At 42.6% G+C, this 16,435-nt stretch overlaps 1 protein-coding gene across 1 annotated transcript; it reads right to left on the bottom strand.

The window, feature by feature from the left end:
* Positions 1-1,239: 1,239 nt before the first annotated feature.
* dlec1 (DLEC1 cilia and flagella associated protein) lies at positions 1,240-14,204 on the bottom strand (the record flags this gene model as incomplete). Its single annotated transcript, XM_080050060.1, has 38 exons — positions 1,240-1,362; positions 1,507-1,615; positions 1,978-2,128; positions 4,192-4,353; positions 4,440-4,640; positions 4,745-4,832; positions 4,995-5,089; positions 5,223-5,345; positions 5,446-5,604; positions 5,699-5,919; positions 6,034-6,104; positions 6,210-6,325; positions 6,613-6,764; positions 6,869-6,936; positions 7,024-7,209; positions 7,319-7,440; positions 7,579-7,695; positions 7,855-8,005; positions 8,180-8,310; positions 8,398-8,547; positions 8,641-8,771; positions 8,891-8,984; positions 9,104-9,266; positions 9,457-9,533; positions 9,682-9,874; positions 10,164-10,326; positions 10,412-10,502; positions 10,735-10,827; positions 10,937-11,073; positions 11,165-11,338; positions 11,659-11,746; positions 11,863-11,947; positions 12,684-12,907; positions 13,075-13,259; positions 13,353-13,466; positions 13,598-13,754; positions 13,861-14,001; positions 14,115-14,204. The coding sequence occupies 38 exons, from the start codon at positions 14,202-14,204 to the stop codon at positions 1,248-1,250; spliced, it is 5,088 nt and encodes a 1,695-aa protein (XP_079906186.1). The 3' UTR covers positions 1,240-1,247.
* Positions 14,205-16,435: the final 2,231 nt, after the last annotated feature.

Genomic DNA, 16,435 nt, shown 5'->3' with positions numbered 1-16,435 from the left:
ATCTGTTACACTGTAGACACAACCGGTCGCTATTTTTCTGCTGGCGTGGAGAAAATGTTGTGGGTCTAATAGACGGGAATGGGTAAACAGACCATACAGTCTGTACAATGGACAGATTTTTTTTTTTTTTTACATATTAGACCAAACTATTGGAATAACAAATGCTACGCTGACCTTGGAACCGGCCTAGCCCTCGTCACCATTAGTTCCACACAACACTGTTTTATTGTGATCAGACATGCCCTTGCACTGTGTAAGACTGTTTGAGTGCAATGAATATCAATTGGACATTTGCATCCCTCTGTGGATTTGCAGTGCTTGTAGACGTACATGTACTGGTGAACTGTGCAGAAGAGGAGCACCACAGGCAGCTGCTATGAACAACAACAGGCCGTGTGTGTGTGTCTGTTGTCTTTTGAGCATCACTTTAGAGTGTTTTGAGAAAGATTTTTTCACATGCACCTTTTCTTCATTTGCTTTGTCATGAATCCTTTTCGTTCATCATCCACATTCCATTCATTATGCAAACTTCATGCGAACAACACAGCCACTTGCCTGATGGATCTTACTTTCAATTTCTTTTTTGTAGCACTTTGCCACGTAAATTTGCAAATGTACAAGGCACTAATACTTGACGCTTAAAACAACAGAGTTCATATTTATTTCCGAACACATTTAATTTGAATTCAAGTACGGTATTTCTTTGGCCATGATGATTGAACCGATACATGATCAAATGTAAGGTGTGTGTGAGTGAGCACCACTAGTGATTCTTCTTATTCTATTTTGTTAAAGGGTCTCTGCAGACAAATCCATTCTCCCCTCTGGGGCGAACCGTGGCTGATATCGACTTGTTGGAAATCAATTAGGCCTTTTGCAGTCGGGAAAGAGTCTGTCAATACCAGGGAAGTGGTTTCTTTTTACAGATGAAACTTTACAGTAAATGATGGGTTCCGCTATGGGCAAAGCTCAGATTCCCAGTGGAGAGACCTGAGTCTACTCTACTCTAAATGAAGTCTCACTTTACACTATTAACTGTCCTTATAGAAAACCCATTAATATTTCACTGATCATTATAAAAGTGCCTTGGTGCTGTTCTATCCAATAAAAATTATGGATCCCTGAAAAGTTGTTCTTTCTATTTATTTACATTCTTACAAAAAGATTTAAAAAAAATAAAAGATAAATGATGTTGATTGAAGGGGGCAGGTGGTGATGGTGTTGATATGATGTAAAAAGCAAAACATCTAGTTGGATCTGTAGACCTCATCAAAGGATGCCGTTCCCTGGACATGCAGCCTGAGGGGGGTCTTCACCAGAGGGGACCGGATTAAGACAACAGCCCCAAACTCTCTTTTCTCACTGTAACACAAATAATGTAAAGAAAAACTCAACTTAAGGTATGGTGGAAATTAAAGAAGTTCAAATGGTATTCCCCTGTGTGTGTGTGTGTGTGTGTGTGTGTGTGTGTGTGTGTGTGTAGATATTGTGTCTGTTGTTTGTTACCTGGGAGTGAAGCTGATCTGAAGACGCTGGCTGCAGCTGCTGACATTGACCTCCTTTGACCTGAGGAGCCCAGAGTCTGGAATCACTTTGAACACATCTGACTCCTCACCTAGACACACACACACACACACACACACACACACGGGTCAACTATTGGTTGACAAGCTATGTACAAACAACAAAGGAATATGAATCATAAGGGACAATGTGGCCATCATTTTCTGGTGCGACAACAGCATAGACATAATTTTTCTTGCCAATTTAAGTCATAATTTGATGTTAAACTCTCATTATATTTAACTGACTCTGGGAAAGCTCCAAACTAGGAACAAAATACGAAGAGTCAAGCACCTTCCTCGTGCTACAGAAAATAATGAGGTGGTCAAAATATATCTAATAGCCAATAGATGCATAATTAAAGCTAGTGTAGTCAAGCTGTTAAAAAAAGATACAGGAGAGTTCAGTAGTTACCGATGCATGATTTCCAGCATGTGTGGGCTCCATGGTTGTACAGGTTGACTTCTGCTGTCCGTGTCTGCCCCACGTAGCAGCAGCCGAAGTCGACGGCCTCGGTGGACAGACGCAATGTAGCGACATTCAAATGAGCACGGAGAGGAACTGTCTGCACAGAGCATAGAAGAAATTAACTGTGAGATGTAATATCCAAATATGTTACCAACAAATGATGATACAGTATTTTTTCTCAATTTTCTTCATTATCCCTTTAAAAGGTACGGTGTGTAATATGCAACGCTCCCCAGCTTACCCCTCCCTTTCGGGCGGAATTTACAGAAGCTACGGTGGCCTTTCAAGGACAAGACACTGGTTATTAAGTTTGCATCATCCACCACTGCCTCAAGTCTTTCTACAATATCAAGTGATCAGTTGAAGATGTATTTAGTTATTTATTCTATAGTACTTTTTCTAGTCTTCAGACAGTTGCATTTCTGGTGGACACCCACTACACTGTGTGCAAAATTTTTAGGCAAGTTGTATTTTTGAGGATTCATTTTATTATTGAACTACAGAAAAAATCTTCCAAAAAAATCTATCAGACAGCTTCAGCTAATTCAGAACGCTGCTGCCCGAGTCCTCACTAGGACCAAAAAAGTAGATCACATTACCCCAGTTCTGAGGTCTTTACACTGGCTTCCAGTCACTCAAAGAATTGATTTCAAAATACTGATGTTGGTTTATAAAGCACTAAACGGTTTAGGGCCAAAATACATTACTGATATGCTGATACGTTATGAACCGTCCAGAGCCCTTAGGTCGTCTGGGACAGGTCTACTTACAGTCCCTAGAGTTAGGACTAAACAAGGAGAAGCAGCTTTTAGTTATTATGCACCAAATCTCTGGAACAAACTCCCAGAGAACTTGAGGTCTGCTGCAACTCTCAGTTCTTTTAAATCGAGTCTGAAGACTTTTTTGTTTCCATTTTAACCTGCAATTTTAATTTTATTTGCTTCTTTTATTTGCTTTTAAATGTTTTTAAATTGAGTTTTCATTTTTTTATTTGCTTCTTTTATTCGCTTTTAAATGTTTTATAATGTGTTTTAATCTTGCCCCTGTAAAGCACTTTGAGTGGCCTTGTGTCTGAATTGTGCTATATAAATAAACTTGCCTTGCCTTGCCTTGCCTTACAGTGCTCTCGGTCAATCCAAAATGTTAAAGAACCTAAACCTGAATGTTTACGAAAGTAAAAGTGAGGTTTTGTCTTTCTTACGAGAATATATATATATATGGTTTGCTATTATTAGGCAACTATTAGTATGCAGAATTATTCTGCAACTAAATAAAAAAACGAAAATTTTCACTCAAAATTTACAAATAAAAACTTCCGACATGTAAAAAAAAAAAACAGTGACCAATATAGCCACCCTTCTTTTCAATAACTGTCACATGCCTTCCATTCATGGAGTCTGTCAGTTTCTTGATCTGTTGACGATCAACTTTTTGTGCAGCAGCAACCACAGCCTCCCAGACACTGTTCCGAGAGGTGTACTGATTTCCTTCACTGTAAATATCCCGTTTAAGCAGGGCCCACATGTTCTCAATAGGGTTTAAGTCAGGTGAGGAAGGGGGTCATGTCATTATTTTTTCATCCTTAAGGACTGGCTAGCCATGCAATTGAGTACTTCTATGCATGTGATGGAGCATTGTCCTGCATAAAAATCATGGTCTTCTTGAAAGATGCAGACTTTTTCCTGTACCACTGCTTGAAGAAAGTATCTTCTAGAAACTGGCAGTAGGTTTGGGAGTTGATTTTGAGGCCATCTTCAACCCGAAAAGTTCCAACTAGCTCATCCATGAGCTCCATAGTCCAACTAGCTCATAGATAGTTGGACCTTTTCGGGTTGAAGATGGCCTCAAAATCAACTCCCAAACCTACAGTTTCTAGAAGATACTTTCTACAAAAAGTTGATCGTCAACAGATCAAGAAACTGACAGACTCCATGAATGGAAGGCTTGTGACAGTTATTGAAAAGAAGGGTGGCTATATTGTTCACTGATTTTTTTTTTTTGACATGTCGGAAATTTTAATTTGTAAATTTTTAATTGTTTTATTATTCTCACATTAACAGATGAAAATAAACAAGTGAGATGGGAAAATTTTCTGAAAAATACCAATACATTTTACACACTGTACGTTTAAAATAAATAGTCACTAGGTTAGTCTCTGACCTGCAGGCTGTTGTTGCTATAGTGAATGAGGAGTTCTTCCTGGAACCTGAGTTTCCTGTGCCCAGTCGCGCTGTGAATGAGCATCACTCCAGGGGGGATCTCTTCATCCAGCTGGTCTAGGTGCTCCAGAAGGGACAGGGAGCAGTGGAAGGCCACCTTCACCTGTCAATAACAAGGTGACAGACTCCTTTTGAGATCAAACTCTTCTCTACATTGTGTATTATCCACACCATCTCTCCTCATCTCACCTGCATAGTGTGTTGGGGCTGCAGCACCAGAGACCGACTGTCACCAGAATGCGGCTTGCTGGAGACGCTGGTCTGGGCTCGAGGCTGCGGCGGCTTGAGCACTAAGAACGGAGGCCGGGAGCCCAGTCCGAAGTGCAGGGGCATTTCAGAGTTGTTTTTCAGCCGAAGCGTCTGTGTGGTGTTGAAATCATGCACTGCCAGCTAAAAAACAGGAATACAGTACACAATTGGTATCAATAACACATACATGCCCCTTATTATGCCACAGCACTTGTTATTAGCCTTTTATGTTTTGTCAGACCGACCTCCGCCTCTGATTCTCCCTTCAGTAAATCACCGGCTGAGGCGTGAAACTCCAGCGCCCCGTCAGCCTCCTCCGTCTGCACTAACAGCCTGCAGACACAGGGAGCCAAGGGCAAGACGTGAAACTCAATCAGACCACCTCTGAGACGCTTTTTGCCTAACTTCAACCAATTATAATTAAGTAAACACAAATTGAAGTGGGCTGCATTAAGGGCTTCGGGGGACATAAATACTACGACTGTAGTTGCTTACACTGCAGGCTTAACAACGGCTAGCAGATCCACCCTGACAGGCTCCAGGTCCAAACCCTGGGCTCGTCTAACTTTACCCGGGACACAGGCAGCCGTCTGTAAACACACATTGACACAGGGATTAGACAGGTGTATAAGACTCATTTGCTGTTTGTCTTTTCCAGGATATGAAATAGATAGATATAGATGGATATTGAAAGTAGGCGTTTGGTGCACTGAGCAATGTAACCTCTGAGTCTAGACTCATGAAGCCCAGAGCCAAGCCCACACATCTGGACTCGCCGAGTGACTCGGAGAGAGTCAAAGGAGTGAACGATACGTGGATGGTAGCCCTGCTCTTTGCTGGAATCACCTTGAGATAAACAAGCCCAAAGAAAAAAACATGATTAAATCTCAGGGCTAAAAGTGGTGTTCAAAGTGGTAAACTGTTTCTAAACATCCAATCGACGTACTATCTGCAGAGGTGTGATGCAGTATGGGTAATCCGAGAGGTTGCCCACGTGAGGTCTGATGTGGACAGAGAAAAGCTTTTTCTTTGCAGGAGAGGGATAAAGGCAGGTTTGCTCTTCCTCACAGTCATCTTCGGATACATATTCCTCCCTTTCCCCGTCCTGTAATCAACAGGATTAAGCCTTTTTGAGCACAAAAGAATAACACGTGCATCATGAATGTGAGTGCATGTAGTAATGTTAAAATGTACTCAACAGTCATGCTTTGGAGGCAGGTGCTTCTTCCCTCAGAGCCGGGGGTCTGATTTCTATCCCAGGCTGTTTGAATGTTCCCGTCAGAAATCCTCAGTGCTCCGATTGACACCTCATTGCCGTCGCCATCTTTAACTGGAAAGGCTTCACCATACGCCACCACAACATCCACCAGTTTATTATCAGACGGATGTACGTTATACGTTTCCCAGTCCATGCGAATATCTGTGGCAGGACCAACCGATTTAGATAAGAAAATGTTATAAATAAATCAACCAACAGAGCAGAAGCCAGTTATCCACAAAAGGACAGGATGTGATTTTTTATGATTATACTTACCAAACATGGAGGAATTGTTGATGCGAAGAGAGCGAGACACTGTGTCACCTCCTGAAACATGAGTGCCAAACCTAGTGATGCAAACAGGGAAAAGATCTTTAAAAAAGCCATTGATTAAAAAATACACAGACGGCGATGGATGATGCAATAGGGGAAATTTGGACAATGGAACGGACTGTATGATTGGTCCCTGGTTCTGGTTGTCTTGACGTGGGCCCGTCATTTGAAAGTAGAGCGGGCAGCCCTTCACTGTCATCTGCATGGGAATGAGTGTGGCGTCGAGGTCCCCCACCTGCAGGAGGAAAATTTTTTTTTTTTTTAATCAGTCTAGAACTAAATGAATAGAACTGCTATTGTATAGAAATCGTACTTTGTGTTCATTATTTTTTATTTCTTCTCTTTCTTGTACTTCTGGACATATTCTCCTGTTGACTTGATTAGATACGTAAGAGCGTATGAATGTTATGATAAAGGATATTGTTTCTAAGTGTAAGTAATTGCTGTAAAAGCAGATCTGAAGAATATTCAAAATAAGAAATAAGTAGCCTATACATTTTAATTATTTTTTTTAAATCGTACTTTGCATATGAGTCGGTCTCTGTATTCCCCCCACATGCCAGTATAGGCAGTGACATCCACAGTCAGGGTCTCAAAAGGTTCCAGCGTCCCGGTGTCTGGCTGGACAAAGAAGGCTGCACCTCTTCCATGAGCTAGCAGGCTGTTCATAAACTCTGCAGATTAGATACAGAAAGACAGTCAGAATATTTTGTTTGTGTACTGAAGTCTGCATACTTAAAAAAAATAATAATCACAACGGAAAAGTTAAAGCATATACCCTCATGTGCTTTTTCCTCTGCTTTCTTAACCTGAGCCGGGTGAAGCGGTTTTGTGACGTACGAAAATCTGCAGTTAAAAAAAACCCCGCAGCCAGTGTCACGTCGGCAGCACAGTGAAGCCATTCTTTGATGCATTTGGTACGGCTTTCCTTACCTTTTCTCTGACTGGCTACTCGGCTTGGAGACATGGCAGCTGAAATACTCTGCCTCTATGGTGAAAGTAGCAGGGATGGCAGTCTGATTGGTTATCAAAAACTGCTTGGTAACCGCCCTCTTCACAATTACATCGTCTCCAAAGTCAAGCAGCAGTGTTGACGGGCTCTCATTATTTGGGTTGGAGCTAAAAGGAGAGAAAAAATGTCATAGTTTGAGTTATAATCCATCTGTCAATGGGACAATTGACCTACTTAACACCTATTCTATAGAGCCAGTGGTTAGATACTAGATACCTGACAATGGGCAGCGAGTAGGACACGCTGAGTCTTTTGGATTTGGAAGCCATGATGTTAAGAACAAGTGGAGAGTTCATCCCCTGCACCTCACAGAGAGCAGCCATCTCAGTCAGCTCCAGCTGGACAAAAAGACAAACAAAATTCAAAGACAATTAGCAAGGAATTAGAAAAATATTTAGTTTATTTGGTACATAGAATATTGTTAGTACAAGTGGTACATACTCACAGATTTTGGTGGGTAAATAACTCATACTTACATCTGTGTGAGAAGTAAAGTTAAGTGTGGTCTCCAGACTGGCGTTAGGTCCCAGCGTGCCAGATGAGGGCTCAAAACTGGCTGCACACAGTTCAGCCTGTTTACCCTGGAGCTGAGCCTGGTGGGGAAAATGGAAACCTGAAGAGACATCCTAATGTTGTCCCAATTGCATCTATGGGAGAATATAACTAAGAACCATTTTCTTATTGAATATATGTACACAAACAACTTTGCACAAGTAAACATGTAAATTAGTAGGGTGTTGATGCCAGCGTACCACCCAGCTGAAGTGTGAAGGCAGAAGGGTCTGGTTGAAGAGAGTGACGGTTGCCTTGGCGGGAACTCCGATGTAGAGTTCAGACAGGAGCAGCTCACAGTTTAGCAGACACACCTGAAGACACTGCACGTCTGCTCGCATTGACAGGTGGCTGCAACCAACACACAGGCCGTGTCATGTGTTATCAATATCATGCTGTCAATGAGTTAAATCGTCCATTGGCGTAAACGCTGGTTCCTCTGCATCTTGGCTCCAGCCGCATGTACTGTATATGCAACAGGGTAAATCTCAATGAGAGAATCAGTGAAGATTTAGGAATCCTTACCATCCTGTTCCATTCTCCACCGTGAGCTCCAGCTCTGTTTCATACAGCTGGTTGAAACGTGGCGTGAATAGCACAGCCACACTGCAACAGGCCAATGGGGGCAGCACACCTCTGCGGGGCTCCACTAAGATCTAAGAAACATATAAATGGGGACATTTTTTTTAATCTTTCATGATATTTTATCCTAGATGTTGCTCTTTTAGTCCACTGTAATGTACCTGTGTGTCTTGGTGGTCCTTCCCCTCCTTCAGTGTCCAGGCGGCTTCTAGCTGGGTGATGTTAGTGAGGAACAGCGCGGTCTGCCTCTGCTCCCCGAGCTTCATCAGCCCAAAGTCCACGCTGGGCACACTGAGGCTCACTATGGGACCCTGCGCCAAATCAGATGTGAAAATGATATGTCAAATGGATAACGCTTTTTGTAAGTGATCTTGGCCAGACATTTTTGCGATGGTGTGAAGAACCTTAAAAGAGACTTCCACAGCCAAAGTGACGGGCTCGTGGCGGTGCTCGATGTGGCACAGCAGACTGGTCGCAACCCTCTCTGGTTTCCCTCCAGTCACGATCAGGTCAAAATCAAAACACTCGTTCTCCTCTAGACGTGAACCCACAAGGGACAAATCAATCAATAATGAGACCATAAATCAACTCTACGCAAAGCTGTCTATGTTCTGTAATGTACAAATGTAAAATTAGCACCAATGTGTGACACACCTATTATACCAGTAGAGGGCTCTACTTCAATTATGTGGCTGCTGCTTATTCTCTCCCATTGAAAAAAGATGCATGTTTTGTTGTGGTTCCACATCTGATAAAAACACAACACAGGCACACCATATGTAACTGTAATAATGGCACACAATGGTTTGATAGACATATAATATTTGTAAATTATGGTGAAATGGGGAGAAAAGTGACTAAAATAACCTTGAATTGTCTGCGGGTGGTTGTGCAAATAAAAATCTCTCCGGGAATAACAACAGCATAAGGCTCCAGAAGGATCTGGTACGGCTCTGTTGAACCCTTGACCTCTATCTCCATGGCGATGACATCGCTCACCTTGGAGCCAGTGCGCACAGGCTGAAGGAAACTGGATTTCCACACAATCAAACACTTTGTTAGAGGGGAAAAAAAGGATGCCAAAAGAGGTGTGTAGAAGTAATCTTAAGCTTACTAAAGCATATAAGCTTAATGTATGACGTCAGTGATGACCTTGGGATGTCATTGTTTCCATATTAATATTTACAATACATGCACATACAATGTCAGGTGAGCTTTACCTGTTGTCACTGGGCTCTGGTGGCACCTGGGGGACATCCCTCAGGACTAAGTGACAGACACTGTGGTAATCCTTCAACTTAAGAAAACACAACATATTAAATAGGACATGAAACTAAATGAAGTACGTTCCTACGTGAGCACATACCATATATACCAGAACGATATAAATAAATAATAATAATAACCAGTGATATATTAAACCCCTGGTTCTTGTCTTTCTGTACCTCTTGAGGACAGAATGTGAACAGAAACTCCTCCGCCTGGCACGGGCCCAGCACCCCTGTGAGGGGGCTGACGTGGAACACATCATCTGAGGCCAGGTGGAACTTGATGTGGGCGGGCTCTGGGGTTTCCCCTGGAAGCAGAGGGCGCAGGTTGGGCTTCATGATCTGCCAGTGGAAAGGCAGCTCCAGGTGTCTTCAGCCCCGGAGAGAGACAGAATGGCAGAGTTACGCAATGTGATATTTAATGATCCATGAAGGGGCACTTGGCTGTAAAAGGAGCAACAGGGGGTCAGCGACACAGCAGCAGCCCCTGGTCCTGTAGTAAATCAGAATTTAGTTTCTTATTCAAGGACAGTTTAAGAATGTGATTGCTGCCTACACCAAGCCTTGAATCCCAATGTTGTATCTTAAGAAGATTCACCTTATTAATTAGTTGCCACTTCATCATGCTCTGCGATTAAATATGAAGGTGTGAGGCTTACACATTGTTTCTAATGACGAGTCTTTTCTGTTGCACGGAGTGAGGGTTACATGGGCTGAAACGGACAAAGTGCTCGGCGGTGAGGTCATGCACCTCTCCCAACACAGCAGGCTCCTTCTCCCCGGATACAGAGACCAGCTCAAATCCAATCAGCTGGCCCTCACCTGGGAAGCACACATATATTAAAGCCACATGGGTTTCAACTTTATGATAAAATATAATTTTTACAGACTGAGGTCTTAGATTCACCTTTGATGGAGATGTCTTTCACCTGGCAGTTGTCACATACAACGGTGAAAACCTGACAGCTCTTCTCAGCGCTACTGGGGAAGAAAACCACCTGCAAACACACACACACACACACACACACACACACACACACACACACACACACACACACACACACAAACATAAATGAGTCATGGGTAGTATACTGACCCCTCTATGTTTTAAGAATATTAAGTCTTGGTACGTAAGGGCAATACCAACTGTGGTTTTAACTCAGTCACATAGCACATTCATATGAAGCATTACATCAATATATTTTTACCTCATTTAGACAAAATACTCACCTCCACTACAGTGGTCTCTCCTGGCTGAAGCACGAAAAGAGAAGGGCTGACTGCAAAGGGCGGCTGCTCTGAGAAGTGAGTTCTTGCCACAGACTGCAGAAATAAAGAAAAAAAATACATTTTATCTAATGGTGAGTAACCAATCACAACAATGAACCAGTTGCTTCATCTCTAGACAATACAGCGTCAGATAGAAGTTTACCCTGAGGTTGGAGGCTGGCCACTGGTTCTTGGGAATGATGCAGAAGGTCCCAGCGCTTAGGCCGACATTTTGACACGGGAACTCAACAAACTTTACTCCTCCGATCAGACAATAGCCGCACTCCAGAACTCTTGGCACTGCACAGTAATAAAGGGGGAACAGATCAACAATGCCTTAAAACCGATGTGCACAACAACGTTAAGGTGACAAGATTGTATTGAAACTCACAGGTCAGTACTGGAGGGGGTCGTCTGGCCGCGATGGGCACCACGAGCAGCTGTTCAGCCTGAGTCTCCACCACCAGGAAGTCCTCGAAGTCCCCGAGGGAGTCTGGGGCGAAACGCACGGTGTACTTGCAGCTCATCCCCGGGGCAACCACGCCACCTTCCCCGGGGAATCTCCCTGCAAAAACAGACTCTGAATCATAAACCCCTTCTTACATGTGTAATTCCACACATTGACTTGTTCTAAATTAATGATCTTGTATTTTAGTGTTTCATACAGTAGGTGGTGCTGCTAGTGCTCACATTACAGGATACAGCAAAACAGGAAAGGCCAAGAACCACTAACTGCATTCCAGAGATGCATGACTTTATTTGCCAAAACACTTGTGCATTCCTTTTTGATACACTCACTGACACTTGATGACTTCCACACTACCTAACAGGAGCAGGTATATAAGGAAACTGTGTCAGACATTTAGAACAAAAGAAGGAGCTCACCCAGGCCAATAGAGAAGTAAGGAGTGGTAGGAGGGATGACCCGAACTTGACGGCTGGCTGAAGTCAAGTTTTTCAGCTCCAGTGTAGTCTAAAAATAGGATGGGGCATATTACTTTTTAGCATTTCATCCCCATAGTTATTTTTTTTCTGACATTTTCCCTTACAATAGTTCAGTTTAAGTCATTGAAAACTCCTGTACAGTACCTCATAAACACGTCCCACACAGTAGTCAGTGAAAACCACCACCGAAGGTTTGGCTAGGAAGACTGGGACAGGATCATCTGTGGGGCTTTTGGGGAGAAAGAAAATAAACTCAAAACCTGAGTGATCTGTCTGTTCTCAATAGACACTGTCTCACAGGAAGTGGTGAGCTGGGTAACATGCCGACACTGTCAGCATTCAATTCTACGTCAAAAACACTAAACAAATATTTCTGATTTTTTATTTCATCTGCAAAAGAAGAGATTGCGGCCTTGTTTATACACAACCCAAGCTAGACATATTATATATTCTAAATACACTTACTTATATATGTAATATGTATCTTATATTGTATCTACATCCTCCCTCTGCTGGTCTGTGTTTGTACAGGCAACACATGAGTCGGCCTGTCTTTTTTTTCATGCAACCTCAGCTCTAGCCGCAGGATGTGACTTGTTTCTCATTTTCGGTGTTTGATGATGCATGGATACAGTGTTGCTAAGTGCTCAGCGCACTGCATGGCAGATGGGCCATACAGTCAATTACAAAAGGCCGGGAGTATCAAGTTACACATCTCTTGCTGGCAGCTTTGGCACAAAAGTTGCACTGCTTTTAGCACCGCAGTGAAGGGTACCCCTGTTTGCAGAGTGATTGTCCAACCCAGACCTAATATATTTTGTTAATTTTAACCCATAAAATATTTTCATAGGTGACCCTCTACGTCAATATAATGCCTTTTATATGTGATGCAATTTGAGAACAAGATAAAAACAATTCCATGAAATGATAAAAAAGTGCCCTTATACTCAGCACATTCCAGGTACCTCTGCTCCTCCAGACCTTTCCTCACACCCTCCGTCGGCCTCACTTTAGTTGGGGGCCGGACGAGTGATGCGACACCCCGCTGTGCATTTGGAGGGAGGAAGCGAGGGTTGCGCAGGTAGCTGCGGCGGTTTTTCAGCTTCTGAAGTTTTTCGCATCCTTCCGCCAGATCCTCTGCTCTTGGTTCGTCTCTCCACTTGGGTCTGGGTTTGGCCAGGCTTGGCTTCTGTGATAATATTGACAGATTTGAATGATGTATTCAATTTAATATTGTTAAGTCACTATTGTTCCCAGAGGCACTCAGTCAGAATCATCATGCCTCTTTAAAGTCAAGGCATCAATCATCATTAGCTCTGTCTAATCAAAAGGGTTGTAGGCTTCTGGTAACCTCACCTCCCTGGGAGTTTTGTTCCTGCTTGAGGTATCTGAAATGGATTCAAAGGTCAGACTGATATCTGACTCATTAATTCCTGGAGCCATCCTTTCTGGACCGGGAATTAGAGTATAGCCATCATCCTGAGGCCCCCTGGCCACGTGCATGTTGTAGGCGATGGTGGGTTTAGCACAATTCGATTTTACTAACGGGAAAAAAAGGATTGAATGTTATCCTGAACCAATACACACTGATGAGGAATAATCATTTAAGATGAGCCACAAAGAAGGTCACATACTTGGTACTGGTGCTTCCACCCGAGGTTTAGGTGTAGGTAAGTAGTCCTGGGGGGAAATCAGGTTGTTCATTTCCAGAAGATCTTTGTCTACATACGAGGCAAAGGCTGATTTGGCTGAAAATAGACGTAAGAAATGACATAAAATAATTAATTGTTAAGATGACTGTTAAAAACAAAGTAAATACATAGAGATAACCAAGGATACAGTAGTTGCACTTCAATTCATAACGATGTTTCTGTGTCACCTGTGAGGCCGCCTTGTTGAACACAAACATCTGCCATCTTCTCTCTCATCCTCTCATGGGCCTGGCTCTCTGTGGCTGCAGCCCGAGCTCGGGCCTGAATGATATGACTCTCCAGCATGTCAGCCTCTTTAATACGCCGGCTGTATTCAGAGTGAGCCTATGGGATTGAAAGGAAAATACATATTTAACTTATTGTGATATTTGACATTGCATTATGAAGTATGCAGTAGGCTGCCGTTAATGATTAGTAACAGTATGTAAACCTGTTGGAGCTGCTCAACATATCTGTCATGGTAGCTGCTGCGTCCATTCTTCGTCTTGATGAGGTTGGACAAAGTGTCTTTTCCAATGATGTTCTTTGTGTAAAGGTCCTTAAACGTGCTGCCCAACACGTGAGAGATGTCCTAATGTAGAAAGAGAAAGAGAAGTGGTTTTAAAAAATGAAGTTATTTCTCTCGATGTTAAGTGGCTTCCTCTTCATTAGTCTCATATAAATAAACCAGCCTGTGTTTATTACCTGGGACTTTCCAGATGCGGGTCTGTGGCTGTTCACAGACGGATCAAACCGCGATGGTTTTCTCGTCTCTGGTTCTTCCAATATGTCCATGGTAAGCACTGGGCCACTCAAGCAAGCTAACGTGAATATGGTGTATTGGCTAAACAGCTAGCCTAATAAGTTAGCGTTGGCAGGGTTCATTTACAGTAACGTCAAGTATATTTGCACGTTAACAGAAACAGGCCTGTGGAGCTAGCAAGACGAGCTTCACGAGTCATTACCCTCCCAAAGAAACACACTTAATTGAGCTAAAAGTGGCAACAAGTTCAGTTGAAGTCCTTCCTAGCTCGCTGCTTCTCCGCCATATTTGTGTACAGGTGGTTGCCATAGAGACGTACAAAGGCTCAAGCGCTCTTTCCTTTGAGGAAGGAAACCACAGGCAAACCATGGACATATGGTAAAAGAAGAACAGAAAAAACACACATTAGGATCATTACACAGCCTTTATTTGATAGTTTTCACAGAACGACATGCACTTTGTGTAGTATTGTTGTTTAAACATTTGTCCTTGTGTTGGACAGTGAGGTTACTTACATCACATCTTACTGAAATTAATTGTCTTATCTTTTTTTTGTTAGGCTATAGTAGGCCTATATTGATAGGGCCTACTACAGTGCATTAATATAGGCCTCTAGAGACATAGATACATAGCCTATATTAATAGGCTATAGTATACGCTATACTATAATTTTTTACCAGAAAACCGGACTCATAAATAAGTCAAGAAACAGCCTATAATTCCTTCAAGAAACTATTTAAAGACACTACTGTTTTTTCACAAGGGTTAACCATAGGCTACAGTGCATTTTGTGGAGTAGGCCTATAATAAATTGGGTAACACTCTACAATAAGGTACACACAATTGTATTACCTTCTAGTTTCCTACTAAGCATAGGTTTTTTGTTTTACCTACTATAGGCCTAGGCTACCTATAAAACGTTTTGTGTTTGGCTACCTACTAGGCCAACATAGTTTTTTTTTTGTGTTACCTTCTACATAGGTTTTTTTTGATGGCTCAGGTATCACCCTGTGGCAGAAATATAGCCTACATACCTTTTCAGCAGCATTTTCTGGCTCTGTCCTTTGACACTTATAACCAGATAAGCCCGACAGGCTCTTAATACCAGAAGCAACATGTTTATTAAGCAGTCACACCCGCATAGCCTACTCTTCTCTCATGGGGTGTGGCTTGGTCTCCTTTATTCTTTGTCGACAAATCCACCTAGATAGAAAAGGTTATGTCCTTGAAAAATCCTGAGTACAAGCGGAAGTGAAAGGGCTCGTGGAATGATAGTGGTTTGAGCAGATTGTGGCATGCAAATTATTTTCAAAGCATTGCAGAGCCTTAGGCGATAAGAGAAAGAGAGGCTCCTCCTGTTTAACAACAAGTATCCCTTTAAAATACACACAAGTCAATAATTGTTTGGGAGGATTCCAACGACACCCACAAACAAAATCCTCGACTGTGTGAGGATCAGCTCATGTGGCGCTCAAGTGGGATTCTCAATGAGGCGATTGTTGAGCTCAATTTGTTGTGCCTCGTGGTTTGCCAGACAGAGCTGTTGTTTTAGTTTTTTTGTTTTTTTTCTCTCTTTTTCGCCAGACTTGCCCCAGCATGAGAGTTCATAGGACAGTAGCAGACTAGCAGCAGGGTTGCAGACAATAAAGAGACACAAAGAGGGACCTGTGTGAGCCCTAATAGGAACAGCAGCTTGCGCATTCACTCTTCACCACTGCAAAGCATCCTTCTAAACAAGGGACATGACCACCACCAACAACACCAGCAACTACAAGAAAAAGTCACATGCACCTTACACTATAACCAGAGGCCAGAGAGAGCATAGCTGTGTTCACAAGGGATGGGCAAGGCATGCGTGAAAACCAACACCTGTTGCTTTAGCACATATTTCTGTTTGAATCAACGCTCAGCCAAACACTGTGCTGAAATGATTGTCTACTTAGGATTGGTGCTTATAGAAGCTGTCAGCAGGCCAAGAGCTTGTTAAAGCTAAGGTATTTAACATATGACTAGGCGTGGTTTGATGACAGTGGAAACATTAACTGAGCAGGTAAAAGGTAGAACAGAGAGAGAGAGAGTGTGTGTGTGTTGGGGGGGGGGGCATAGGCACACATTGACTAACACCCTTATTAAATCAAATCAAATCTTGAACTTTGTGCAGGTGTTTATTTTGCGTCTACGCTGGTTAGAACCCTACCCAATTGATGAATGAAAGTTATAAAAGGCCACACAGTGTTGTACTTGTCAGACCGGTGTTGCAGTG

Source organism: Ammodytes marinus (genome assembly GCF_949987685.1).
Source record: "Ammodytes marinus genome assembly, chromosome: 21".
Classification (NCBI taxonomy): Eukaryota; Metazoa; Chordata; class Actinopteri; order Uranoscopiformes; family Ammodytidae; genus Ammodytes; species Ammodytes marinus.
Note: the sequence above shows the minus strand (reverse complement) of the source record. Positions and strands in the feature narration are given on the sequence as shown.